Source organism: Myodes glareolus, chromosome 27, assembly GCF_982192425.1.
Source record: "Myodes glareolus chromosome 27, mMyoGla1.1, whole genome shotgun sequence".
Lineage (NCBI taxonomy): Eukaryota > Metazoa > Chordata > Mammalia > Rodentia > Cricetidae > Myodes > Myodes glareolus.
In genome coordinates this window covers 39017211-39044696 of record NC_142052.1, presented here as the reverse complement: position 1 = coordinate 39044696, position 27486 = coordinate 39017211, and the positions used below count along the sequence as shown (strand labels likewise).

General features: G+C 45.8%; 1 protein-coding gene across 3 annotated transcripts in view; it reads right to left on the bottom strand.

Annotated features, from left to right (window-relative positions):
- Slc39a10 (solute carrier family 39 member 10) overlaps nt 1-27486 on the bottom strand; it is a 109493-nt gene that overhangs the window by 66561 nt on the left and 15446 nt on the right. Inside the window, exon 1 of one of the 3 annotated variants that reach the window (XM_087902289.1) lies at nt 24135-24156. The exons of 1 other annotated variant lie outside the window; for it this stretch is intronic. Coding sequence is in view for 1 of the 2 variants with exons in the window: in XM_087902285.1 (XP_087758411.1) it covers nt 6247-6265 (19 nt within the window). In the remaining variant the exon portion in view is untranslated. Of the gene's footprint in view, nt 1-6246; nt 6385-24134; nt 24157-27486 lie in introns of those variants that run through there. One more of the 3 variants, XM_087902285.1, reaches the window with a different exon arrangement.

Genomic DNA, 27486 nt, shown 5'->3' with positions numbered 1-27486 from the left:
TTTTATTGGTTAATGAATAAGAAAACTGCCTTGGCCTGTTGATAGGGCAGAGCTTAGGAAGGTGGGGAAAACTAAATGGCATGCTGGGAGAAAGGAGGCGGAGTTAGAGACAAGCAATGGAGCCACCGCCAGAGTAAGACACACCGAAACTTTGTTGGTAAGCCACTGCCACGTGGCGATACATAGATCAATAGAAATGGGTTGAATTAATATGTAGAGCTAATGAGCCAAGCAGTGTTTTAATTAATATAGTTTCTGTGTGGTTATTTTGGTTCTGGGCGGCCGGGATGAACAAGCGGCCCTTCATTTATGAAGATTTTCTAGGAACATGTTTGGAAGGCTCTAATCATTGTTGTTATGTGTTCTGAGTGAACCATGGGATTTGTTATCAGAGTAGGTGATTGTTCATGAAAACAAAAACAGAGGCTAGGATTTCAGCTCAGTGGTGGAGCATGGGTGGAGGGAGCATGCACAAGCCCTGAGCATGGGGAAAAATAAGCAGAGTGTTTTATCAGGCACGGTAGCACATACCCTTAATCCAGTATCTTTAGGGGCTAAGGCAGGAGGTCTACCATGAGTTAAAGGCCAGCCTGGGCTACATAACCAGACCTTGTCTCAAAAGACACCATCAGAATTACCATCATCACCACTACCATCACCATCATCATCATCATCATCATCATCATGATTTCAGAATGTTCTGGATTCCTCCTCTGTTCCTGACATCTTTTCAAAAGCCATCATTGTCAATCTCTTCATGCATAGTTCCAAAAATCCACCTTTTAATGCTTATCTTTCCAAGCTAAACTTTGTTCCAACGTTTAGCCACTTCCTAGTTGACCATTTATCCTGGCAGGCTTGTGCATCTACAAGCTGATGAAACTCTTCACCAATCAAATGGTCTTTAACAAGCATCCTCCTGGCTCTACATCTTTTTCACCTTACTTTTGCCTTCTGTCCATGCCAGCTTGATCTAGAGAATTGAAGCAACTCATTTGGGGATGCTTCACAGAACTCAGAGGTGTGGGTTATTTCTGCAGACCACACACAAGTCCCCAAGCATGCCTGATAAGTGTTTGCCCACTGAACTAGTCTTCTGGCCCCTTCAAAGTGTTGGGAGATAATACCAAAAAGAAGAAAATGACTTTCTACCCTCCAGGTAACTTTCCAACTGGCATCATCACCATCTACAAAGCTGTAACTGCTCAAGATTTGTCCTGTGCTGAATTCAGCACCAAGGAAACTCCATCAAATATCATAGTCAAACAAACAAACAAACAAACAAAAGGCATCACAGCAGACACAGCAATAATTTCCAGTTCTAAACGGTGCCATTAATAATAGACTCTTGTAATGGTCTCTTTTCCCACCACCCCACAAAACAGACCGAAGCTTTATCTGCGGATCAAACGCCAAGGAGGAAAGCCGGCAAGGCCCAATGGTGCGATGTTAAGTTATGGTAGACTATAACTCGTTTCTAATTATCCAGTGGAGAAGGGCTGTGTAGCAATGGAGCAAAATCCTGAAAGTATAGTAGAAAAGATCAACATAAATATCGTGAATTGCTAGTTTTGTTTGGAGTTTCTCTCTCTCTCTCTCTCTCTCTCTCTCTCTTAAATAATGCACAGAGCTAAGGAACAAACATGAGGTCCTGTGTTTCCTAGGGCCTTTCAGTGATGTTAAAATATCCTCTGTAAAAAGCAAAGATGCGTGAACAAATCAACAAATTAACAAAGCCTTCCACATATTATAAGAAAATGTAGAAAAGAAAGGAAGAATTATTAGCAGCTTACATCAAAAAAACCGGGATGGCTCTCCACTAGGAAGAGCTTGTATGATCCACGGCCCACTATTCAAAGTGAACGTTGCCACAGTATTCCTCATGGGCTCTGCTTCCTTATTTCATGTTTTAAAACTTGACTCTATTTCAATCAGCTAGAAAAACAACTTAGCTCCTATTTTTTTAAAAAAAAAATGGGCAAAGAAACTGAAAACAGACAGTAGTCCTTATTAAAAATATAATTGCCCCTTAAACATAACAAAAGCTGTCAACTTCGCTCACAATAAAAGAGATCCAATTAAGACATTGTAAGGTACCTTTTTAACCATCGAACCTAAAGGACATTCAAAGCATACCACAGAAGTTGTGTGTAGGGAGTCATGTGTTTCTGGAGATTTATTAAACCACACAATACTTATAAATTTATAATTTAGCATACAATACTTATAGAAGGCAATTTAGCAATATCACTCAAAATTACAGAGCATATCCTTAAGACCCAGCAATTCCCCTCCTGGAAAGTTATCTTACTGATCGATTTCCAAATGTAGAAAACGTCCCACGTGTAGGAGTATTTACTCCGACACTGATCGGAAAAGCAGAACACTGGAGTCACCTTAACCAGCATATAACATCTAAGGTTACATATAATAACAAAACAGCATGAGGCAGCTTGGAAATACATTTCTCCCCCATTAAAAAAAAATAAGATCACTTCCTAATAAATCAGAAGGAATGCAGTTGACTAGTTAGGCAAGGGGACATGTTTGAGGGGTTAGGCTACAGCGATTGGAACCGTGAAACAGAGCTGCAGTCCCAGCCACTCAGAAGGCATTGGCAAAAGGATGCCATGTTCAAGACGCCCCAAGTGAGTTCCGGGTCAGCCTAGGCAGTTAGGGAGATCTCACTTGAAGAGAAAATGTTAAGGAAAGGAAAGACTGTCGCACACCCCACTGGGGAGCAGAACGTTTATGTGGAAGATACAAGGCCTTGTACTGACCACACACGCACACATTCACACACACGCGTGCACACACTCAAAGGAGTTCTGTGAAATAAAAAAGAACATAGTAGTTAACACGCATTAGTTTTCACATGCTAAGGTATACAAAACTGCTAAACTTTGTCCCCTGTCTGGAGACCCAGACAGATGGAAGATTGATGTAAGACGCAGGTTTTTCAGTAAAGAATTAATTTCTAACTTTTAATCTTTCCCTTTCTTCTTCAGGACTAGTGGCTGAGGCAACCATTCTTAAACTCTGCCACTGAATTAATCCCCCAAACCCTTACATTCTTTAAACTGTCATGAAAATGTCTCACTCCTGAAAAACTTAAAATCTATTTATTTTTATGTTCTCGGGGATTATAACACACTGAATATAATGTTCAATCTTTAGGGTCATTCACAATTTTTGAACTGTAACGAGACACCTCGTTCTATTGAGAATTCCAAATGCCAAGACCATACATCTGGAGTCTGTAGCCTCTTAAGAATTTGAACCTTCCCGATGTATAAGAAACAGCATGGTTTACCATATGCTGATCAGCCTGGGGGCACAGCATTTTCCGATGATCAATGCTGTTTCTCCTTTCCTAGGTGCTCTGAAACATCTTTCCTCCTGCATTCTCTTGAATAAGCTCGGTCACATGGCCCTTTGCCACAAAAAACCATGTCACTTCCTAAAAAGGGGGTTGCCATAGATCGTCATTCTCCTGCCCCACCCAACTGCCTCTGCAGCCTTAAAAAGATTCTTCCGGTCTAGAAAAATTCAGATGCCTCCCTGTCTCTGCAACATCTCAGAACTATTTGGCAGTGCCTCTTGAATGGTTGTTCTACTCCATAGATGAGGAGGCCGCTAAGAGTTGGCGGGGAGGGTGACTGATTTGCCAACTCTCACCAGGGCCTGACCTGATTGGTCCAGGGAATGGACATGCCTGTTTTCATGGAATCTCTGTTGAATAAACAGATGCACACTCGGGGCATGGTGGGGGGCAATGAGTTGAAGCCACAGGAGAAGATAAAAGAGATGAGCCAATCTCTGCCTCGACCAGGGAGGGTGAGGTAAAAACACATAATTACAACGTGGACATTGCCTAAGGGATTGTAAATTAAGCTGTATAGGAGTCAAGGCAAGGCGGCTTCTAGAACTTTTTTTTTTCTCCTCTTGGAGATAAGATCTCAGGTAGAAGGCTGGTCTCCACTTGCCTGGCAGCTGAGGATGACCTTACACACTTCTGATCCTCCAGCTTTGAGGCCTGTGATCGCAAGCTTGTGCCACCATACCCGTTTAATTCGGTGCTGGGTGTTGAACCTAGCGCTTTGGCATACTGGGCAGGCGCTCTACCAACTAACTGAGCTGCATCCCCAGTCCCAGGAGAGTTTTAAAAATATATTATGTGTCTGAAAATATACAGCGGTATTTCAAAATCGGTCTTGAAAGGCTGGTGTGGTTCTCTCAAGGAGGACCAAGGCCCTTGGTTCAGATTATCACAAGCCTATAGGGGTCAGACAAGGGATATGTGGGAACGGACGGAGCGAGTGGGGGAGGGGTGATACAAGTGGTCTAGGAGCTTTTTAATCAGGCTGTGCCTGATCTGGGAGATTTTATCCTGTCCGGGACAGAACATTCATTGCCCAGTGCGTCTGTCCAGTGTCTCCACGGGGAACACAACCCTGGGACCGTAAACGTTCTAACCGTTCCCATAACAGTCCAGAGCTGAAACCGGCTGCAAGCCGTCAAAACGTGACCACGGCTTCCTACTCTGCCCGAGAGGGAATGATGAATGGGTTGAGTGTGTTGGGCTTAGATTATCTTCAGGCAGGAAGCAACGTGGATTTTTCTCATATCTACTTAAGGGTTTCCTTGGCAGCGACAGCCGTCTTAGTAACAAATCCGCCATGAAAGCGCTCACAAGCGGTACCGCTCTCGCTTGGGTGGGTAGGGGTGGGTGCGGGCAACTCGACTCCGTGATTTCCTCCACGCAAAATTCAAAGGGTATGTTGAAACAAGGCTGGAAGGCTAAGAATGTTAGAATAAAACTCAGCAGGCTGAATTTGTCAATATAAAGTTACTGCAGTACAAACAAAAAAGAAAACTTTCTCCCCCGCGATCCAGTTGGGGGACATATTTGGTGTAAAGCTAATGGCTGAAGACCTTTGCCCTCCAAATACTCATCAAACCCCTCCTATGAATCAGATGTAATCCCAAGTCCTCTTTTGTGGTCAGGGACTTTATCTGTGCCCCTAGCCAGCCAACTTCCTGGAAATCAATGTCATTATTCATAGAATGCATGATCTCAGGAGAGAAAAAATGTGGGTGACTCAGGGCAGGCCCTTCCAGTGCGAGAGACGGACAGATTAGTAGCTCTGTCTGGGAGAACTAAGGACCGCGGAACTCCAGCACCCCAGGAAGGGAGAGACACACCCATGGCGCACCCCACTGATCTCTCTCTACATTGTTAGAGTTTAGCAACAGTTAAAAAGCTTAAACAACCCTACGACTCAGCTTTCAAGGAATAAGAAACACCAATAAGTACTTTTGCTTTCTACCTAGAATCCTTTTAAGACCTGTGTGTATTCGTGCGTATGTGCACATGTATGTATGCACGTGCGTATGTGCACCTGTGTGCATGTGTGTGCGTGTGTGCACGTGTGTGCGTTCGTGCGTGTGCACGTGCCCGTGTGCATGTGTGTGTAGGTGTGTGGTGCTGTGGAACTCACGTGCCCGTGTGCATGTGTGTGTAGGAGTGTGGCGCTGGGTAACTCTTCAGGAGGGGATGTCTCTCGTGCAATCCAACCCAGTCCTGTTAGTTTTTAAATTCAGCTCTTATATGAGGTAATGTTTGCACATATCTCTGCTGAAATATATTCAATCAGGACTGTAGCTAGGCACAGCCAACTAATTAGAAAGACAACCTTCAAAAGCTTTAGTCCGTTCAATTACCATTTCACTACAATGAGCATGTCTGTTACTGAAGCAAACTGAGTCTTTACGTACATAATCTGGAAGGGCGCAAGCAAAATAACCTCAGAAAATGGGTTTCTGTACCAAGTTGCTTGGTAGCTTTTAAAAAGAAATTTGTACGCACTGCCAGAATTTTAAACACCAAACATACAACCACGGGGACCAGCCTTATTTGTCCTTTATGTTTTTTTATAAAGTATGCATTTCCTCTGTTTTGATACAAAGTTTACATTTGTTTTTCGGACGTGCTGAAGCATAAGGAACAGGAGAAAAAGGGAAGCAACGAATACATTAGACAGGCAAGGCACACAGACATTTACAAATAAAGGAAGCAGCAATCTTCTGGGAGCTAAAAAGAAAAGAGGCTCCGCTATGATTGAGGGGGGAAGAACAACATCCCTGAACAGCAACCTTTCCCAGCCGTGAGCTCAGGAGGTGTGGGGTTGGGGGGAGGAGGAGCAGAGGGTGCCGGCGAGAGATTATGGCTTAGAGGGACCTTACCATCAGAACCTCGATTCATAAAACAAAGCAATCCACGTAGGGGGACCTGCTTAACTTCACCTGTAGGGAGGTAAGTTCAGTCTCTTTCCCCTTCTTGGAATGAATGGGGAAGGCTGGCTGCTGAGCTCGGCCTCCCACCAAAGGAATGTGTGCTATCTGGAGTTGTTTGGAAAGCCTCAGTCCTTAAAGGAGCTGTGGCAACAGGTTTTTCCCTTGGCCGAGCACTGAGCCAATTGGAAATGTTGAATGAAAACCCAGAGTAGCGAGATACTACCTTAGGAATTCAAAACCTGCTCCAGGTAGGGGGTTTCTCTTTCTTTGTTTTAAAATAGGACCTCAGCTTCTATCTTCCTCAGGAGCCTGAAACAGGCAGGGGGCTCTTTCCCGTCAGCATAATAAGAGCACATTTTGAGGCGTGCGTGCAGGCTAGTTTGGAAGTTTGGTTTGGACAAAACAGAGACTCCCCACCTCCCCCGCATGGAGCTGTTGGTGTGTCAAGAAAATGAAGCTGAGTGAATCCAGTCCCTCTGAGAAACACGACCGACTTCCCGCCTTTTCTGTCTATATTGTCTTCTGACCCCCTCCCTTCAGCACAAATATTTATCTTTCTCTCTCAACTTTTACCTGCACCGGTCTCCATTCCGCTTTAAAGCAGGCTATTTCTAGAACACATGCAATGAGGTAAAGGAGTCTTACCCATTAACCCTTAATGTTTAAAAACAATCATCGTTGTGTATGAGCCCGGACGGTGAGTCCCAGGCAAGCATCTACCTATGACTGTTAAAACCTGGAGACCAAGAAGCACTGTGTGTAGATGCGTGTGCATGTGTGTGCACACGCACACATGTGTGTTCTGCTGCTGTTTTTGCTTATGCCAGTGCCTGAACTTATGAAGATCAGAAGTCAGCATTTCTAGTCCTCCCTTTCTGGTGCCGGACTGTTTGAAACCGGGTTTTCCCCTGAAATTGAAGTTCATCATTTCAGCTCAACAGTCTTGATCACCAGCTCCAGGGGTCCTTAAGAGATCTGCTGGTCTCTGTCTTCCAGCACTAGGGTTACAGGTGTGTTATATCTCGTGCAGTCTTTCTTTAGGAGGGGGCTGGGGACTCGAACTCATGTCCTCATCCGTGCCCAGCGAGCATTTCACCCACTGAGCCACCTTCCCAGCCCATCTCCCCCTTTTGAAAAACATTAACCGTTACTTGTTAAAAACAACAACAAACAAGCAAAAAACCAACTGAGGTTCAGATTCGGTTCCCAGTGTTTGCGAAGCCATGCTTCGTCAGCTGTTTCCGTAGGCTTTGCCCTTGACTCTGCTCTACCAAAGGGATTTTATTTATTGCAAAAGCCTCTTCCTGCTCAACAAGCAGGACACAATTGGCATAGAGAAGACAGCCTGCAGGATGGAGAAAACCTTCGCCAGCTTCCGTTTACTTGCTTATTGAGATAGGATTTCAGTCACACACACCGGCTGGCCTCAAATTTACAATCCTCCTGCCTCAGGCTGCCAGAGGTGTCTGTTCCCACGGCTGGCTTAGAGGACTGATTCCTGAGGTTCTGTGACTTCATTATGAAGCCTTTCAAACTTCACACATCAGAAACATAATTGAAAGTCATTTCATTCTGATTCCAATGCCCAGCAGTGAGTGGTGTTTCAAGACATATATACTTCCCTTACAACTAAGTGAGCAACAATACAGTGAAGAATAAGCTAGCATTTCCCCACATAAATACACAATTAAAAGACCATTCTTAATTTTTGTGATAGAAGACATTTAAGTGTCTACAATTAAAATTAACTGCCGAGCAAATAATTTGCTAACTATCATTATTGATTGTCTTATTTACTTTTTTTTTTCCCAGATGGTTTACATTTCAAAACTGGAAAAGGATCATCAATGTCTAGATACTTAGTTTATTAATGTGGCAGGTTCTAGAGCCCAAGGAAGCAGACCTCAGTGCCTAGGGACGTTATGTATTTAGGAAGAAAAAAACTGGCAGGAAATGTCTAAGAATTTTAGAGGAAGTAGAAGAATGGATCTAAACCCCAGAGTCGGAAAGATGGCACTCAGCCGCCTGAGGGTGTCAAGATATGTTCCGCTGCCTCGCTGGACTTCTGAGTCTCAGCCTCCTCGTGTCAACAGCCAAATCAAACAAGCAAACAAATTTCAAACAGAACAAAAGCCTTTTAGGGAAAGTCCCCAAAGTCAGCCTGGCCCTTGCACTTGGTGCTGTGGCTTGCCCTCTCCTGAGAGAGACACAATGTAACTCTCTGACCAGACAGTGTTGGAAGCTCACCAGGACTTCCACAGCGGGAGGCAGTCTGGAATCGTTCAGGTACTACCTACTTAGCCACTGACCCTTAAGACGGAGTCTTTATAAGACGAAGTCTTTATAAGATGGGGATTATGAGTTGTAATTTTTCCACCCCAAACCCCTTTCATAATATCTTTACAATTGGGGGCAACAGTAAAATTTTGTTTTCATTTGAATTTTGATACCAAAGTAATACAACTAAGGAGGAGCCAGATGGAATGATTGCTTATAAAGCCTCTCATCCATTACCACAGTTTCTATGAAAAAGTAAAGATTGCACACTGAGATCTGCCCACTCCAGCCTCCTCTGGGGCTGGGATTGTGAGCCTGGACCACCACGCCCGGAGAATTCCTGTCTTAGCTCCCTTAGTTTTCCGACTCTCAATTCCACCCTCCCTCCTAGACTATCTGTCTTTCTAGGCTTTTGGGGCATGTTTCTCTGGAATTCCTCACCCATGAGAGGTCATTTCAAAGCAGTAGATATTGTCACTGGTACAAAGTATCTAGCAGGACTGGCTAAGTCTTGCTCCGGAGCTTCCTGTCCTAAGTTTCTGATAAGTAGATCTCTTCCATATTCAGTGACTGAAATTCTAATCCATTTCATCCTGACTGCTTACGAAAGTGTCTTGGAAAGGTCATCAAAAGCAACGCATCAAAATCAATGTCATCAAAAAGACAACTGTGTGGAGTTGTGGGGTTGTGGGGAGGAGATGCAGCAATTTAGAATCCATCTATATTGCACGTATCTGACCCTTAACAAGTCTTTGGAAGTCGAACCTTAGCATCTCTGTTCTCCAGGGGGATCTCCAGGTTTCCGGGGCGGCACTAAGTCTGTGTAATCAGAGCAACAGAGGTGGGTGAAGGCCATTCCCTGAGGATTATTGGAATGAAAAGGACCTCAAGTCCTTGTTGGGGGCCTTTAGGAGGGATGGAGAACCGTGGACGGAAACAATATATGGAGATCTAAGCCTGATGGGTCCTTAAAGTGAAGGAGGCGGTTCCCTTTAAGGCCTGGAGAGGGCAAAGGAGCATATTCAGAGAGCAACCTCCCCTGGTGTCTGGAACCAAGTCCTGGAACAAAGGGAATGTCAGACGTTTGAGAATGAGAACCGTTTAGATGCGGCAGGAGGTTTTGTATCATGTGATTTCGTCCAGCAGAGAGTATGTGGCCAGGAGCATGGAGGGGGTGGAGGGGAAGGTAAATTAAGGGCTGTCAAGGCACAGCACAGAGTTCTTAAGTGTCCCAGAGAGAGCTACAGAGGGGGCGTGACCTGATTCAGGCTATGGTGCAGGCCCAGGTTCCAACAGCATGCAGACAGGGACCAAGTTCAGGTTTGCCTGACCGTGTTGCCGGTTTCCTCACACTACACTGGGGAAACACACTGGGCGTGGTGGTGCATTCCTAAGGTTTCAGTATTTTAGGAGCAGAGGAAAGTAGATCTCTGGATGTTGGAGGATAGCCTGGTCTACAAAGGGAGTTCCAGGCTAGCCAAGGCTGCCTCGCTTGTCCCAGTCACGAAAACAATAAAAGTCAGAAACCAAAACCCCAAACAACACAACAACCAAGCTCGAGTTCACAGTGTTCAAAGCTAGATGGCACTTTTGTCTGATGAAGGAAAGGCAGTCTCCTCGAGGCCAAAGCCTGGTGACTTTTCTTTTTATGTGTTTCTTGGGAAAGAGGTAAGCATGAGACTCCCGTTGGTTCTAAAAATACGTGCATATATCACAATTCCTAGAAGCTGCTGTAGAAGTCACCGTCATTGCTGTTTTTAATTCAAACATCTGTAGAAAAGAATAAAATTTGCTCACTCAGCTGGGCACTGCAGGCGTACACCCTTTCAATCCCAGCACTCGGGAGGCAGAGGCAGGCGGATGTCTGAGTTCGAGGCCAGCCTGGTCTACAGAGAGAGTTCCAGGATGGAGAAATCCTGTCTAGAGAAAACAAAAACAACAGTAACAAAATTTACTCTCCTAATATAATATAGTTAAAAACTGAAGTCAAGAAAGCATGTGGTTAATATGACAAATGATGGGGATCTTCCTTCCTTCCTCCCTCCCTCCTCCTCCTCCTTCTTCTTTCTCTCTTTCTCTCTCTCTCTTTCTCTCTCTCTCCTTTCCTCCTTCCTTCCTTCCTTCCTTCCTTCTTTCCTTCCTTCCTTCCTCCCTCCCTCCCTCCCTCCCTGTCTATCTGTCTGTCTGTCTTTCTTTCTGTGACAGGGTTTCTCTGTGCAGTCCTGGCTGTCCTGGAACTCACTTTGTAGACCAGGCTGGCCTCGAAATCCCTAGGCCTGCGGTGAAAGGTGTGCCCCACCACCTGGAGATGAGTGACATTTTAAAAGCTAGACATCAAATGCACTAGTTTTAGGGCAACTTAGGTAATAGCCTGTTATTCTATAAAGAACAGAGGGAAAGCTGACTGCAAATATGGAATTTTCAGTCTGACAACCAACTCAAAATACGGAATCAGTTAGAACAACATGCAAACACACGATCTGCTTACGCAGAACGAAGCCTATAATTAGCACCGGCTCTTTGTAAAAGTACACTCTGATGATCGGTTCGTTGTACCATCAAGTCCCACAAAGAAAAACAAAATCCTGGAAACCTTTCTCACTGAGTTAACTATCACTTCATTTAGCTCTCGTGCAGGAGAGATGCCCTGAACAAGATTTAAATTCCTGGCACTGATACTTGAGGAAAAATACTCCGATTTCACTTTCTTTACTTTCCCATTAGGTCATGCTTCGCTTTGCTGCTGAAAGGACCAGGCCGGGCCTTTCTTGCTAATGAGTGAGTCTTTGCAGCCTAAGTGATTCCGAATTCCAAGGCATCACTAACCTCCTCTACCCGTTATAATCACTGAGCTCCCGCACTGGCCTGACGGGGACCATTCAGAATTGAAAGTTCTACCATGGAATAGGCCATCTTCTTGCAGTAGCAGAGGTTTGGGTTTTCAGATAGGAGTGTTCAGATTTTCACGTTTCAGGCTGTATTTCTGCCTTAGAATCATCTGGAATGGATTGTTGGTGTCTCTGCGTCCGTCTGGGGGTAAATCAGCTAGTCACCGCTAACCACAGAATTCCCGGCTAGGTTCAGGGATGAGGTTAGGCGAAGAGAAAGCACATTAGTGCAGCTCTCAGTATTTAGCCTTCCTGACTTTGGTTCACGATGGTTCGAACTGCGTCGGTGCTGAGCTCAATAATGCCTACCTCTGCATGGTAAATCTCTCACTATTTTTTGCCTACATTATTCATGCTGACAGTTAACTCTTGTGCAAATGCCCAAAGGAATGAGTGTTGATTTCTTTTTGAAGGCAATACTTTTCAATCATTTTTGGATCACTTTAAAGGATAGTGTTCTACTGACTCCTGTATGCAGTCCCTTGCCCGCGTTGTGGTTTATAAATCATATGTTCTGCACACAGGTGTCCTTCCTGCTCCCATTGTCTCCGTTTTTCCAAACTCCAATTCTCACATTGGACATGTGTGTCTTTGTCAGAACAGATTTTGTGTGAATGTCTCTGCATGGGATTGGTCACTACTTCTCTTTGAAAGTCACGAAGATTTTTTTTTCTCTTTGTCTCCACTGTGTGGTAATGCCAATACATTCACACACTCCAGGTTTGCTTCCTGCTACTCGGAAAGTCCTGGGGTGTGTGAGGGAGGGCAGGAACATTCTGTCACTTGTACAGATTCCTAGGAATAAAGATACTGCTACCCAAAAGTAAAGTAGTAAATCACCCAACAGCTTAACCGATGCCGTAGGGTTTGCGGAGCAATTTGGAACAAATGAAAGACAAGCAAAACTTACCGTTAAAGAAGGTTTCAATGGACGCTTCAGACTCTGCCTCTGTTTCAGCTCACCCCAGCTCGGGCATCAGTTACAGAAGTCTCTTGGATCTAGGGAATAATAAAGCAACTCCCTCCACCTCAGTTTGCACCAGTTTAGGTCAGCCAGTTGCCGGGGCTTTATATAAGAAGTCTCTCTTGAAGGATGCTTGGTAGCCTTAGCCAGGCAGCAAGCATCTTAAGATCTCTTCATTTTTAAACCTGCAAGTCGTTCTTACTATTCTTTTTATGGTGGCTAATTCCTCGGGGCTTTATATCCGACTTCCATATTTAATGGATTTTAATTCAGCCTAGTAATGATCTATATATACACGCACCCATGAGCTCATCTTCCCCTTAGGACTTACACGGGAGCAGGGACCAAGTTGGCATGCATTATTACTTTCTGGCAATTACAAGGCTGACTTCATAGATACCTTTATTTCTGCACTAGTATCCAAAAGTTCCAGGCAAAGAGTGTGATTAAATAAATAAAACAGGGACTTCCGGGCTCATCCCGGTGCAGTGCCCTGATGGTTATTAACTAGCAATGCCTACATTCTGGCTTTCCCTCTTCTCTACGTGGCCCTTCTCCAACTTGCCTCCCCCCCCCCCCGAGATGTGAATTATCCTTTTAAAATCTTGTTAAGTTTTATATACTTTCCAACAGAGTGTACTACGTTTTCTCTTTGAATAGAACATGTTGCGTGATTTGTGCCGTTGGGTAAAAATACAGTTTGCATTTGAAAACCAAGGATTCGACCATATATTAGTTTCCTCTTTTTGAAGAGAAAGAATTCTAGAAAGAGATGGGAGAGAACTAATCCCCAAACCGACACCAGTGGAATGGACTGTAGGCTCCTCTCTCCAGGCCATTGACCATGGAGAATCTTTGGTAAAACAATAATAACTTCCACCTTCTAACTGCAATGATTAAGAAGAATGATAGAACCCAAGGCACAGGTAAAAGACTTCAACAGACGGTTCCTCCAAATAAGATTAACAACCAGAACAGGTGTATGTGGGACGTGTTGTTGAGCCTTAATCCCCAGGGAACCGTAAATCAAAACTGTAGACACTAAAGCCTCAAACTAGGTAGAAGGAAAACCCTATTATCAAAAGGATGAGAAGTGACAAGCATTGGCAAGCTAGGGAAATGAAAACTCTCCTGCACGGATGAGGAGAATGTGAATTAGTCCAGCCATGATGGAAAACAGTGTAGAGATCACACACACGCACACACACACAGTGAAACAATATGATTCCGAAATTCCGCTTACATAGTTGGCCAAAGAAATGTCCGCACTTCCGTGTACAGAATGAGCCCATTCGCCCAGAGGCCCAGGTTTCTGAATACTTGACTCCCAGTTGGGGAGGATTGTCATGGAAACGTTAGGAGGAAGAGCCCTGCAGGAGAAAGTACTTCGGCGGGATGGGCGTTGAGAGTTTATAGCTTCAGGTTACTTCCAGGTTGCTCTCTCTGTTAGGGCGGTCATTCCTAGTCACACTGGAACAAAGGAAAGGGTGCCCTCTGGATGAGCCCCAGCCCAGCTTGTGAAAAGAGAAAGCCTTTAGGGTTGCTTCTTCCTCGAAAACAATTGTTTCTACAAACCAAAGCCCCGCTGCTAATGTGGTCAGAGGGGCCGGGGTCCATCCTGACCAGGCAGCTGAACTTGGCAGTGGCATCAACCTGTCACTCACTGACTTTGGAAACTTTAAAGAAAGAGGAAATCGTGAATTTTCCTCCATAGAGCGGAAGCAGCCAACCGAGAGGCTGAGAGGTGTACGTAGCAGACAGCTGCGGTGGAGGGGTAGCATCATCCAAGCCCTTGAAACTGAAGTCCCAGACACTAGACATGGAGTTACAGGATTGGGTATTTACTCTGCTGGATTTAGGTCTTGCTTTGGGTCTAGCATTACTTCATTATGCCCACATTGGCTGTTTTTGGAGCCACATTGGCTGTATGTTCACTGCCTTGACACTTGGGAAGTTTGTCATTTTCTCTTTGACTTTATAAGGGTTGACAGTCAACTTGAATCTCAGGAAAGACTTTGGACTTTTGATTCATTGGCACTGTTAAAGGGTACTGGGACTTTTGAAGTTGAACTAAATGTATTTTATGCCCTAACACGTCCATGAGCTCACTGGGCGGCCAGGTACCGGAACGTGGTGGTTTGAATGAGAAAAGCCTCCCCTAAGCTCAGATACTTGAAGACTTGTTTCCCAGTTGGTGGCCGTGCTGGGGTATTGTCATAGAGGTGACCGTCAGGAGGTAGAACCCTGAATGAAAATGAAAACTGCTTGATGGCTATAAGGTGTGGTTGAAAAAGGATTTTATTATGAAGGAAGGAGAACACCGAGACTTCTGGAAGAGCCTACATTGAACCAGGCCATGAAAGGAGAGAGAGTTGGGGAGAACGAGAGGAAAAGAAGAGAGAGAGAGAGAGAGAAGAGAGCCAGGAGGGCAAAAAAGGCAAGACTAAGCCAAGAGGGAGGAGAGAGAGAGGGAGAGAGAGAGAGAGAGAGAGAGAGAGAGAGAGAGAGAGAGAGAGAATCAGAACAGCAGAACAGTGTAGCCTGGTTGAAATGGGGAACTTGGGAGGAAGAAGTCCTTGGACCTGGTAAGTTTAGGATGGGAGGGGGGGATGGGTGGCGCCATGCTGAGAGGAGCCTCGGGTACTGACTGAGTAAGCCTGGAGGCCAATCACTCACTTTTAATATGCTAATAGACACCACAGTTAGCCAGCTGTACCAGCTTCCTTTGGAACCTGAGAACACCTTATTGGAAAAGTCCTTCATTAAGGGTGGGTTTTGAGAATGTGTGGCCTCGCCCTATTTCCTGTTGGTTCTTTCTGCTTGTGTTTGTGGTTGAAGGTGGGATTGCTCACCTTCCTGCTTCAGCTGCCCGTTGCCACGCCTCCCCCACCATGAAGGACTCTCCCGTTGGAATCTTCCTAAGCCTAAACAGCCTCTCAGGAAAGCGACTAGACAGATTCATAAAAGCCCAAGCATGGACGGAGTCAAGCTAAGCATTCATCCGAGATGAGTGAACAAAGAAAATGTCATAATAGTATTCAGACTGGAATGCCATCCACCTTAAAAGTCTTGTCATCTATGAGAATATGGGTGAACCCGGAGAATACGCTAAGTAGAATAAGCCAAGTATAGCAAAACAGACGTTGGAGGATCCCACTTAGATATGGAGTCTAAGAGACCCATAGTCATGGGTAGAATAACAGTCACCAGTAACTGGGGAAGGGGTTCTTGGGAAAAGTAAAGATGGTCATTAAATCATAGAAGCTGTAACTGGGCATGGTGGCTCACGCTATTAATCCCAACTACAGGGAGACAGAGTCAGGTGGATCTCTGTGAGGTCAAGGTCAGCCTGGTCTACAGGAAGAGTTCCAAGACAGCCAGGGCAACCTAGACAGACTGTCTCCAAAACAGCAACAAGTACAAATCATGAGAACTCTCAACAGACTGGAGAAATACACTTCAGTGACCTCCTGGCATGAATAGTAACTACAATAAATAATAATTAATACGTTGCATACTTCAAAGGTGCTAACAAATACGGTTAACATATCAGCATAAAATCCAAATAGTCAAACAATGAATTATCTTGATGGAATCATTTCATAGTAAGCACAAATGTCGAAACATCACGTTATACCCCATATTGATATAATTATTATTTGTGGATTTAAAATATTATAAACATTTTTAATGCCACATCTTACTAACTGCTGCTCAAGTATCTCTGTCCCACCAGCTTTTTTCTTTGTCTTTTTTTTTTTTTTTTTGGTTTTTCAAGACAGGATTTCTCCATAGGTTTGGAGCTGTCCTGGAACTAGCTCTTGTAGACCAGGCTGGCCTTGAACTCACAGAGATCTGCCTCCTCTGCCTCCTGAGTGCTGGGACTAAAGGCGTGCACCACCACTTCCTGCCCATATTTGTCTTAGTTCCTCATTAGGATTCTCCTTCATTCTCTTCTACTTAAAAAAAAAACCTAGCTTGGTCCTTTTAAAGACATTCAATAAATGTTTCCTAAATTAAAAGAAATGACTTGAACTCACCGAGAGTCCCTTTGTCAGTAAACAGAAAGGGAAAGCCTTCGTCCTTTGACCTCTGACCTCGCGGCAGGCTGTGACCACAGGCGATGTTGACGATGTACTGCACTCTCTTTAATTGAAAACCTCAAACTGCAGCTTAAAGCAGCGCTGCAGCCCTGTTATCCAGCCCTTGCAAGGTGGAGGCAGGAAGTTCGGGAATTCAAGGTCGGCCTTGGCTATGTAAGACATTCAGGGGCTGGAGAGATGGCTTCGTGGTTAAGAGCACTGACTGCTCTTCCAGAGTCCCTGAGTTCAATGCCCAGCAACCACATGGTGGCTCACAGCCATCTGTAATGTAGACCTGGCGCCCCCTTCTGGCATGCGGGCACACATGGAAGGAATGATGGACACATAATAAATAAATAAATCTTAGAAAAAACAAAAACACAACCAAAGGAAAAAGTAAAGAAGCACTCAAAACGAGCAGAGCTTAGCAGGGAATGGGTAAGCGCTCACACAAGTGGTGGACGTATTTATGTGTTTTTTTAAATCCCTTCTTTCTGGCATAGGTAATTATCGAGAGCAATTAAAATGCATTACGTCCAACACAGTTCCCACTTAAGTTTCTCTTCGTTCATGTCTACATGATTCTGAAGTACAAAAGAACAATGGATCCCTGGATTGCATCACTGGGTCTCTGGACTGCATCAGTGGGTCCCGGACTGGATCAGTGGATCCTGGTCTGCATCCTTAGTGCATCTCTGAACCACATCAGTGGACACTGGGCTCCATCAGTGGGTCCTGAATGTATCAGTGGGTCCTGGACTGCACCAGTTGATCCTAGACCGTATCAGTGGATTCTGAACTGCGTGTCTCCAGGCTACCTCACATTCAAGAGTAAAAGTCAGGCTAAACTGCCTCCAGATTTTTCTCCTGTACAATTATGTTGGGGCAAGGAAGGGAGAAACGAAACAGGTGAGCCTGTAATTGTACTGAGCTGTCTGTATCTCATTCTTTATGTACTGACCAATACAAGGTGAGCTTCCAAACATCATGAGAAGGAAGAGGAAGAAAACACTTGTCTGCCTGATGGGAGGTTGGTGTATTGTAGGTTTGGTTAAGAAAAGGGGCAATATGTTGGTATTTGTCTTACATTAAAGATCAAAAGATCTGGTTATATCTGGATCTTGTTATGAAGAATTTCAAGCAACCAGAGTAGGAGAATTCTGGGAAGAGGAAAGGCTCAGTCTGCAGTTGTCACCCCGATGCAGAGGAAGCAAGCTGAGAATACCTCACTGATAAAAGTTACTAAGTCACGTGACCAACACAGACAAGAATGATGGGCTATTTTAAGATGTAAGAGTTAGCTAATAAGAAGCCTGAGTTAATAGGCCAACCAGTTTATAATTAATGTAGGCCTTTGTGTGTTTCTTTGGGTCTGAACACAGGCTGAGGGACTGGGTGGGACAAAAACCTCTATCAACATTATGCAACTATCATAATATTCTGCCTAGTGAATGAGTATGTCATATAATATAATTGGATATGATATGTATTTTTTTTTCAATTGGGGTTGGTTGATATTCTCAAACAGCTTGCTTGGCTACTTGTCCAGCAGTTACAAAGCAAAAAGGCAAAGGAAACTGACATTATGAGAAGCTGCTAAGATTGCAGAGTGAAGATAATCCCACCTCAATCATCTTCTCTTCAGCTAAATATCTAAAGTACAAACAAAAAGTTCCCCAGCCTGGAAGAGAGAACACTGCTCTCCAGCGAATCGTGAGAAGAGACCCTGGTGTGCCTTGCAGGGTGTGTGTGTGTGTGTGTGTGTGTGTGTGTGTGTGTGTGTGTGTGAAACACAGCCTGTGTCTGTCCTAGGACCACAGTCAACATGAACAGGGAGATCTCTGTCTATAATACATCAGAAGGAGGTGGTGGGAGGGGAGACAATGTGGGGGAGATTTACTAGTTTAGGAGCACAGACAGACATGGAAGGCCTTGACTGGGCTAAGAGGCTAAACAAGAAGAAATATTTGCATGTTTCTCTCTTACCTACATCACTGTGGTCAAAGAAAAGTGATTTATTTTATAGTGCATTTTTTTTGGGGGGGCGCATAAGGGCCATGGGATAAGTCTTGATATTGACATTTATTGTTGACTATGTAGTTCACATCCATCCATATTCTCCACGGCTAGGTTTCTTTGGACATAAAGCAGGATAAGTATGCCTATGTCACGGGTACATGTGCGGGTTGAATGGCACAGTGGCTGGCATTCCCTGAGGAACGTCAGCCGATCCCAGTGAAGCTTCATCTGCCCAGCGTCTCCTTTCTGGAAGGAGGGGCACGAGGAAAGGACACGGAACACAGGAAGTCAGTGAGACTATCGCCAAAACAAGGACAGCTGGCATCCATCCGGCCAGAGGTTACTTAAAGACACTCCCTCGCCCAACAAAGGCTTAAGAACTGTGGCTTCTGTGGCCAGCGACTGGCTGTGTGTTGAGAATGGACCGGTGAACGTATACAGAGAGAGTTGAGCGGACAGTAAGAGCCAGAGTCGGACACAGTGATTCACAGCTGTAATCCCACCGCTGTGGAGGTTGAAGAATGACTGATTTTCACAAGTTCAAGGTTACGTAGTGAGCCCCAGACGAGCCTGGGTTACAGCATGAAACTTTCAATGCGAAATAAGGCCAGGCCTGGTGGGTACACGCCTGTAAGCCCAGCTTTTAGAAGAGAAGCAGGGGCTGGAGGATCAAGGCAAATTCAGGGCCAGCCTGATCTATACTGTGAGTTCCTAGCTAGCCGGTGCTAGAGGTTGAGACCCTTTCTCAAGAGACCAAAACCAAACAAGACATTAAAAAGGATATAAAACGGAAGAAAAGAAAGAAAAAGGAGGAAGAATCTCCAAACAAAACAATCTCATACAAAAGGAATAAATTGTTCAGGTGGAAGTTTAATCTCAGTCCCTGACACCCCTATATCCAAAGAGTCTGGGATGTTCAGGAGGAAATTTCACCCCAGCCCCTGGCATCCATATATCTAAAGAGTCTGAAATGTTCAGGTGGAAGATTCATCCCGAGCCCCCACCCCACCCTTTGCCCATCTCTCTCCAAACTCTGCTGCATCCCAGAAAGCCCTTCAAATGATGATCCCCTCCCCCAGAGATGCTCAAGACCACTCCCACGGGTATTTAGACTGCCCCCCAGAAAACAGACACGTGGTGTTCTGGTCTTCCTTTCCGACTCCTCTCTGGGGGCTGGAAAGCCATCTGGAAGCCTTGTATCCATTAAACCTGGGCTTCTTCTAATTCGGTTTGATTTGATCTGATTTGGATTACTACGTCGACGGAGAGGCTTATGGGGTGCAGAAACTTTTCAAAAAGAACAACTGTTGTGTGCAATAATTATCTCCTCTATGAAGAAAAAAGTCCCAGGGGATCGTCTGTCTAGAAAAGACCTTATTGAAAGAAAAATTTAAGCCAAGACACTAAAGGGCAGATTTTCTCTTCGTATGGATAGCCTCTCTCTCTGCGGAGCTTGTGATAATCAACCTTCAGTTGTAACTCCCTGTCTGTGACTGTCACTGCCCAGAGGTGACATATGCCAACATATATCCCAGGCAGACTACTTCCTCACCTAGAGGAACCCCGGAACCAGGGCTGTGGCTCTGAGTTCTGACACAGGGCTCCAAGAAAAGCCCAGGAGGAAGCTGAGTTCACCAGGCAGGGTGCTCGCGCGGACTAGCCTAGCCGATAGATCCGGGCTAGCCGATAGACCCCGGCCCATTCTGGAACCAGGCCACGGTTTTCCAGGGTAGGCTGCTGTGAAGAACTCAGGGAGGCCCCCTTAGGAGCACGTAATTGGATTCTTGTAACAGGAGGCAGACAGAACCCATTACTCATTACTACAACCTTGCGCCTCTGTACCAGGAGATCTGCGGTCTCTCCTGGTATCTAAGGGAGGCAGGCTGTGCTGGCTTGCTCACTGAGTTCAGCGGAGGAGCCCTCACCCACCAGGGGAAGGGAACCATGAGTCACCCACACCTTCTCCTTTCCCAGCGATGCTGGAGCTAGGAGCCTCAGTATGGCAGGGCTGTCTCCAAACTGTGGCTTCTTTTGGGGTACTCAGTATGAATAGGTTTGTGGATTCGAGATCATTCTTGTTCACTCTCGAGCAGAGCCATTTTTACCGTTGGCAAAAGCGAAGTCCCAAGAGCTCCCTTGGAGTTCTAGTAACGTGTGGGAGGAACAGAAGAAGGGAAGAATGAGAAATGAGCTAAAACAAGAGAATGTCAAGCTAATGTTCGCATACCTGGACTAGTATGTAATTAAAAGATTCCAGGGAGGTGGGGAGAAGGTTTTTATAGAGCTTGCATTAAGTTAGTTTCAACAACAACAAAAAATCACAAGTAATATTCTCTTGGCTTGCTTTCGTACATATTAAAACCTAGAATTATGTAGATAAATTCTCAGGCTAAGACATGCCTTGCCTAATTGAAAACAGACTAGCTAGCAAGCCTCTGTGATGGCAAAGATAGAGTCAGGCTTAACGTAAGAACCAGAGGAGCCGGCCAGACTTGATTTCTATCGGGGTTTTCTTGGAGGGAATTAAAAAAAGGAAAAGAAAAGAAAAGAAATGAAATGAAAGGTATTAGTCTTTTCGAGAATCGAAATGACAGAGAGCTGACCTGAAGGCCGACTGTGCCCAGATTCGATGTGGATTAGTTCAGCTGTATTGACTAGGCGCGGGAGTAGCCCTCCCACGCACGGGAGAGCAAACCAACGAAACTGCTTAATAGGTTTCCCAAGCGCGAACTGATCACAAGCCAGCCCAGAAACCCCGGCTTTCCGGCATGCCAGAGTACGTATAGCGCCTCCCAGGACTGTTGTAAAAGTCTCAGAATAAAATTAATATCGATTTGACTGAATTTTAAGGAGACATAAACGTGAAATATAACTTTCGGGGAAAACGCGGCGCGCACTCTGAGAAGACTGACGATCTCTGAAGCAGGCACTGTGATTTTTATTGTGGGCCACAAACACGACTGATACCTCTTTTCAAAAGAGTTATGCAAAGAACCAGAAGCCTTGCAAAGACAGAGTAAAATAATAAAAAAAAAAAAGTGAAGAATATCTTTCTGCAAAAAAAAAAAAAAAAAGTCAGCTGTCACCCCATCTCCTCCAGTCCCCTTCATTCCTCATCCTTGGCTATCCACTGCAAAATCAGTTTTGTTATACTTGTGTTTCGAGCTCGGGATGGATTTGCACATGCACAGGTGCGCCTGTGCATGCGCACGTGCACACACATACACACACACACACTTCAGTGCTGGGCATGAAGCCAGCACCTTGTGTAAGCTGGGCGGATGCTACACCACTCGGCCCCAGTCGTGTAACACACTTGGGGTCCTTTCCTCTGGGTGTTCTTGGGCAGCACGTCCTTGAGAGGCAGCGATCCCCAGACACTATGCACACGAGTGATAGGCGTAGAATAGGGGCAGCCTTCTACCTAGATGCTTGGTGGCGATTGTCTAGAAGGTGACAAGACTGGTCTGGACTGGCTCTATTTGAGATTAGTCCCCAGCAAGCCCAGTGTTTAGTGTATTCTGAGCCTGGGAAGGGTGGGACACAGCCAGAACCTGAGTTTGCTCTGGATCAGCACCAGGTGCTGGTGAGGGATGGGGGAGGGGAAGCAGAGAGGGGGAATAATTCTAGGTAAGGATAAAATCAGTAATAATATTCATGCTAGGGCTGGAGAGGTGGCTCAGTGGTTAAGAGCACTGGCTGCTCTTCCAGAGGTCCTGAGTTCAAGTCCCAGCAACCACAGGGTGGCTCACAACCATCTGTAATGAGATCCGGCGCCCCCTTCTGGTGTGCGGGCATACATGGAAGCAGAATGTTGTATACATAATAAATACATCTTTAAAAAAATATTCATGCTATAGATCATGTGTCTATTCACTCAATCACTTATTCATACATCATTTCCAAGGGACCATGGGTGTTGACAAAAAAAAAAAGCTGTCAATACTACCAGAAGACGTCACCTAATTAGCATATACAAAGTGCTGTATCTAGAAGCAGTAAGACCTAGATTTCCTTCAGTGAACAGGGAACATTCGAGAGTATGTAGCATAGCCCAGCACTGTGGTCCACGCCAAGAATCACAGGGTCTAGGAAGCCTTAGGCAGGAAGATTAGAAGTTTGAAACCAGTGTAAACAGCATAGTGAGACCCTGTCTCCAGCAAACAAACAATAGTGGAAAGAAACGACATTTAAGGGTTTGAAAAGAAAGAAAACACGTCCCTGGTCGTAGGGGAAGAAAACCAGAAGGTTTGGGGTGACGATAGACTTACCTCCAAACATGGCGCCTTTACAGTGAGAAAAGACTAGAAAAAGCAGGGAAGTCTGAGACCTTCCGCTTGCTCTTTTTCCGTGAAGTGGGACCTAGGAGGTCCCTGAGGCCCTCATGCCAAGCAACTGCCTTTGCAACTTCCTTTCAAAGCATTTATATCTAATCGTAATCTTCCATCTTATTTTCTATGTCCTTTCACCCTTTCTAAAACCTAGGCTTGGAAATACTGTTTCTTTGGGTGTTCGTGTCTTTAAGGGGCCTCTCAGCTAACGAAAGTAGTGTTAAGTTGCTTGCTTTCATTTGGGAAATCTGTCTTTTGTTTCAAAGGTTTGAGCCATGTACCTAGAGATGCATGAGGAAATGGCCCAAGAAGCTTGGCTCGCAACATTCCTGGGGTTCCACGCTCTTCCCTCGAACTGATTCCGAAGGCTAACGGACCACGTGGTCAGCCTCATTGAAGAATCGTGCCCACTTAGCACTTCCAGATTTCTGTATTAGTTACTTCTCTTCTCTTGCCACTGCCACCAAATAGCTGAGAAACCCACTTAAAGGGGGGAAAGGATTTACTCTGGCACACAATTTGAGGGGAGGCAGGGCCCTCACGTCAGGGAAGGATGGGCGGTGGGAACTTCAGGGCTGCTCCTGTACACGCTGGGGTGCCTACCTCTTACCTCAGCAGAACTGGAAGCAGAGGGGGCAAGAACTAAACTCTAAACTTCAAGCTTGACCCCTCAAGACCCACTTTCTTCAGTTAGGCTCTGCCTCCCCCAAACTCCTGCAAGCCATGAGAACAGTACCAGTCTGGAGAGACCAAGTGTTCCAACACAGGAGCCTGTGTGGGAGATTTCACATTCAGACCATAAGCAATGAGAAATCTATGTATTGCCAATAAGCAGGGAGCGGCGGCATTGGCTCGTAATACCTGTACTCCCAGCATCAGGAGGGCTGAGGCAGGAGGATCACCTTAACTCAGAGCAGCAAACCAGCCTGCTCAACCCGGGCGGGGGGGGGGGGGCTGTCTCAAAACAGAAAAATAAAGTGACAATAATGTTTCAAAGCTATGAAAATAATCGTCAGTTAATATAAAGTATATTGCTCAAAAGCCAGAAAGGAAGACTTGTAAACAAGTAAGAAGAAGAGGTGTCTCATCTCCAATTCAGGACTCGGGAACAGAGAAAAACCTCCAGACAGATGGATGAGGCTTTGTGCCAAGTTGGAATGCTGATTGTGGCCGCCAAGCAGTGTAAGCCACTTCCAGAAATCCAGATCTATACGGCATGCATTCTTTATTGAAAGACCTGACCTTCATTACATCTCAGCTTTTGCAGCAGCCTTACTTTCAGAGCGGATTCCTCAGCTTCCTCAGGAACAGACTACCAGCCGAGGTGCCTTCGTCCCACGGTCCCACGCTCTGCTTCAGGCGGAGCGCGCCTTCCTTCTTTACGGCAGTTATACCTTCGGCTCTAAGGGAAATGAGAACTCCCCAGAGATCTGCAGCAGTAATCCTGACAGGCCTTGCAGCACACTATTTACTCATGAAGCACTGTGAACTAAGACTCAAGAAATCTAAAAATCCAGCGTATTGACCGAACAATTCGTAGTCCGCCCCCCCCCCCGTCCCCCCCCCCCCCCGCCCCCTCCCGAAAAGCAATAGGCTTGTTTCCCATTGATGTGATGGAGCACCATGACCAGAAGCAATTGGAGAGAAAAAGGGTTTATTTGGCTTAGGTATCCTAAATCACAGTCCGTGGAGGAAAGTCAAGGCCGGAACTCAAACGAGGTGGGAACCTGGAGGCAGGAGCTGGTGCCGAGAGCCGTGGAGGAGAGCTGTTCATTATGGCTTGCTCAGCCAGGCTTTTCTAGAACCCAGGACCGCCAACTCAGGGGTGACTTCACTCACCGTGGACTGGGCCCACCTGCATCAACTACTGACTAAGAAAATTCCCTATAGGCTTGCCTACAGGCCGAGCTTAGGGAGCAGGGGTTCTCAACCTGTGGGTCACGACCCCCTTGAAGCGTGAGCTACCCATTACACAGGGGCTACCTAGCAGAGGTTTGTTTACATGAGAATTCATAAGAGTAGCAAAATTACGGTTATGAGGCAGCAATGAAATAATTTTATGGCGGGGGTGTCAGGACAACGTGAAGAGCGGTGTTAAAGGATCGTAGCATTAGGAAGGCTGGGAACCCCTGTTGTGGAGGTATTTTCTCCATTGCGGTCCCCCCTCAGATGACTTCAGCTGGTGTCACACGGATGTGAAGGAAGTTGGCATATCAAGCACCCTTTGTGCCCACAATACTGGACCACGACTGTCTCTTCAGTTCCTTGAAACTGTGTAAGAGAAGGTAGTGCATGCTAGGATGTTTGATACCAAATGGTGTGCATTCTGGAAGTAACTGGAATGGTAAACGCTTCTGGCGAAGCGTCTGGAAAAGGCATGGCTTTTGGAGAACGTGCTTCAACCCCAGTGAGAAATCAGATCCTTGAAAAAGCTGCAGAGCCGGCCAGGAAATGTTGATCCTGGCCGAGTAGACGCTTTCTCCCAGCAGATTGGGAAGGGAGGTTCCTGAGTAGCTTTCGTGGCCTATGAGGAATAAGACAAGGGTCTGAGGGAATCCCTTACCGGTGCCTGAGCCTGGTAGAACACCGCAGCCGACTGTGTTTACAGGCCATGAGCTCTGAGGGAACACTCCCTGTGGTAGATGTGGGGCTGTAAGTATCTAGAAACTCAGCGTTCTGGAGTCTTCCCTCACAGAAGCACCGAGAGACCCATGCTGAAGCTGTCAGCTAAGGCATCCCAACTATAACATAGTCTAACAGCCTCTCAACTGCCAAGTTAGGGTGTGCGCATCTACACCCAGTGTATGTGGCGCTGGGATTTGAACCCACGGCCTCTGGCAGGTTAGGCAGGCACTGAGCTATACCCCCTTACCTTGAACCTTATAATTTGATCATATCTTTGCATCGATTTAGAACGCAGACTTAGCTTCTTCCTACACTGAAGATGCCCTTGGCACGGTTTCCAGTTCTCTGCCTCCTCCCAGTTTCTAGGGTCGTTGGACCCAGCTATCTACTGCACACAACGGCCTCCTGTGAATACCTCCCTGAGGGACAGTTAGATAGTCTCCCACTGAACCCCTACACCTTATATGAATGGGGCCAGTGTGCCACACTGGTCACTCCTAATCAGGTGGTGATGGCACTGAACTTGCCACAATGCCCTGGGTCCCGTAAAACTCTGGTCCACTGAAGGGCTTGCTTTCTCTTCCTTCTGACGTAGTAACGTGAGTGACCCAGATGGCATTGTCTCCTCCCTCTCCCCACACAGAGCAAGTTTTCTCTTCTCTCTGCAACCCACGATACCTTTATTATTGCTGAGTTGCCTTCTCTAGGCGCCTGACCAACATGCCTGAATGAGGTTTCTCCTAGGACACTAGCTGCCCTGGCAGAAAGAAATAGGCCAAAGGTCTGATGGCAGCCACCTGGTGTGCGCAAGCATAAACAAGCTTCCTGTAACAGGGACATCTGGTCAGAGAAGACCTCCAGGCCTTCGCTATCTAGCAAGATAAAGATCTGTTTCATGAAAGGCAAGGCGCTCTGAAGTTTCGACAGACACCCATTTCCCAGAGCCCCTACCGAGCCCAGCTACAGTTCCTAACCACTCTGCAGAGAGACCAAATCAGAAGAAATCACAACCTGAGCCTGGCGGCGGTGGCCCAAGCCTTGAAGGCAGAGGTGGATGGATCTGTATGATCTACGGTGTACAGAGCAACTTCCAGGACAGCCCCCTACCCAGAGAAACACTGTCTTTAAAAACCAAACCAAATCAAACACAAACCAAAAAAAAAAAAAAAACAATCTCAGCATGAGTCTGTTGCTCAGGGTGCTAATAGGGGCGTGTGTTCTTAGATTTACTTAAAATATACACCAGAGTGGACTCATATTTTCCTTATAGATTCGTGTTCTACCAGACAGAACATGATGTGAGTAATTAGGCAGCTGCCAAGGGATCTGAGGGTTATGTAGAAACTTGGGCAGCCCCAAGAGTATTTACGGCGCAGAGGGAATATGAACTGCTCCTTACACCAGCAGGAGGCCCCGAGATGACCCTCCAGCCTCATAAGGCTGTCTACAGCTGGAAATTCGGTTGTCTGTTAAGACGAACCACCTCCAAGCACCCAGAAAAGGTACTACCGTCTCCTGACTTCAATAATAGCGAGGTAGAAACTAGGTTAAATGAGAATCACAAATAGACTTAATTCAGAAGAACTCCTTTCCTGGGCCAAAGGAAGCTGCCTAGCTTGTGCCCAGAAGAGGTTGCTGGAGTTAATGAAAGATAACGAAGTCTCAGGCAACATGTCTGCAAGTCCCCTTCCTTTGTTCTTTTCCAGCACATTCTACTTCAGTTTGACAAACAAGGTTAGACATTGAACTTTCATCCACTGGCCATTAGCTCTTCTGGAAAAAGAATCACTAAGCGGCGGTGCCTTTATAGTTTCCACCTGGGTGGAAACACGGAGTTTTAGCTTCCTGTGTGAAAAAGGAAACTCGACAGCAAATTAGACTGGGAAGCTTCTTGTTTTCTGTCGACGAAATTCTCCTGTTCTCTTCTGTGTATTTTACCTTCTTCACGCTCCGTCCCAGGAGTCCGCTCTTTGTCTTTCGGTTCAGGGCAAGGAGCTTTCATT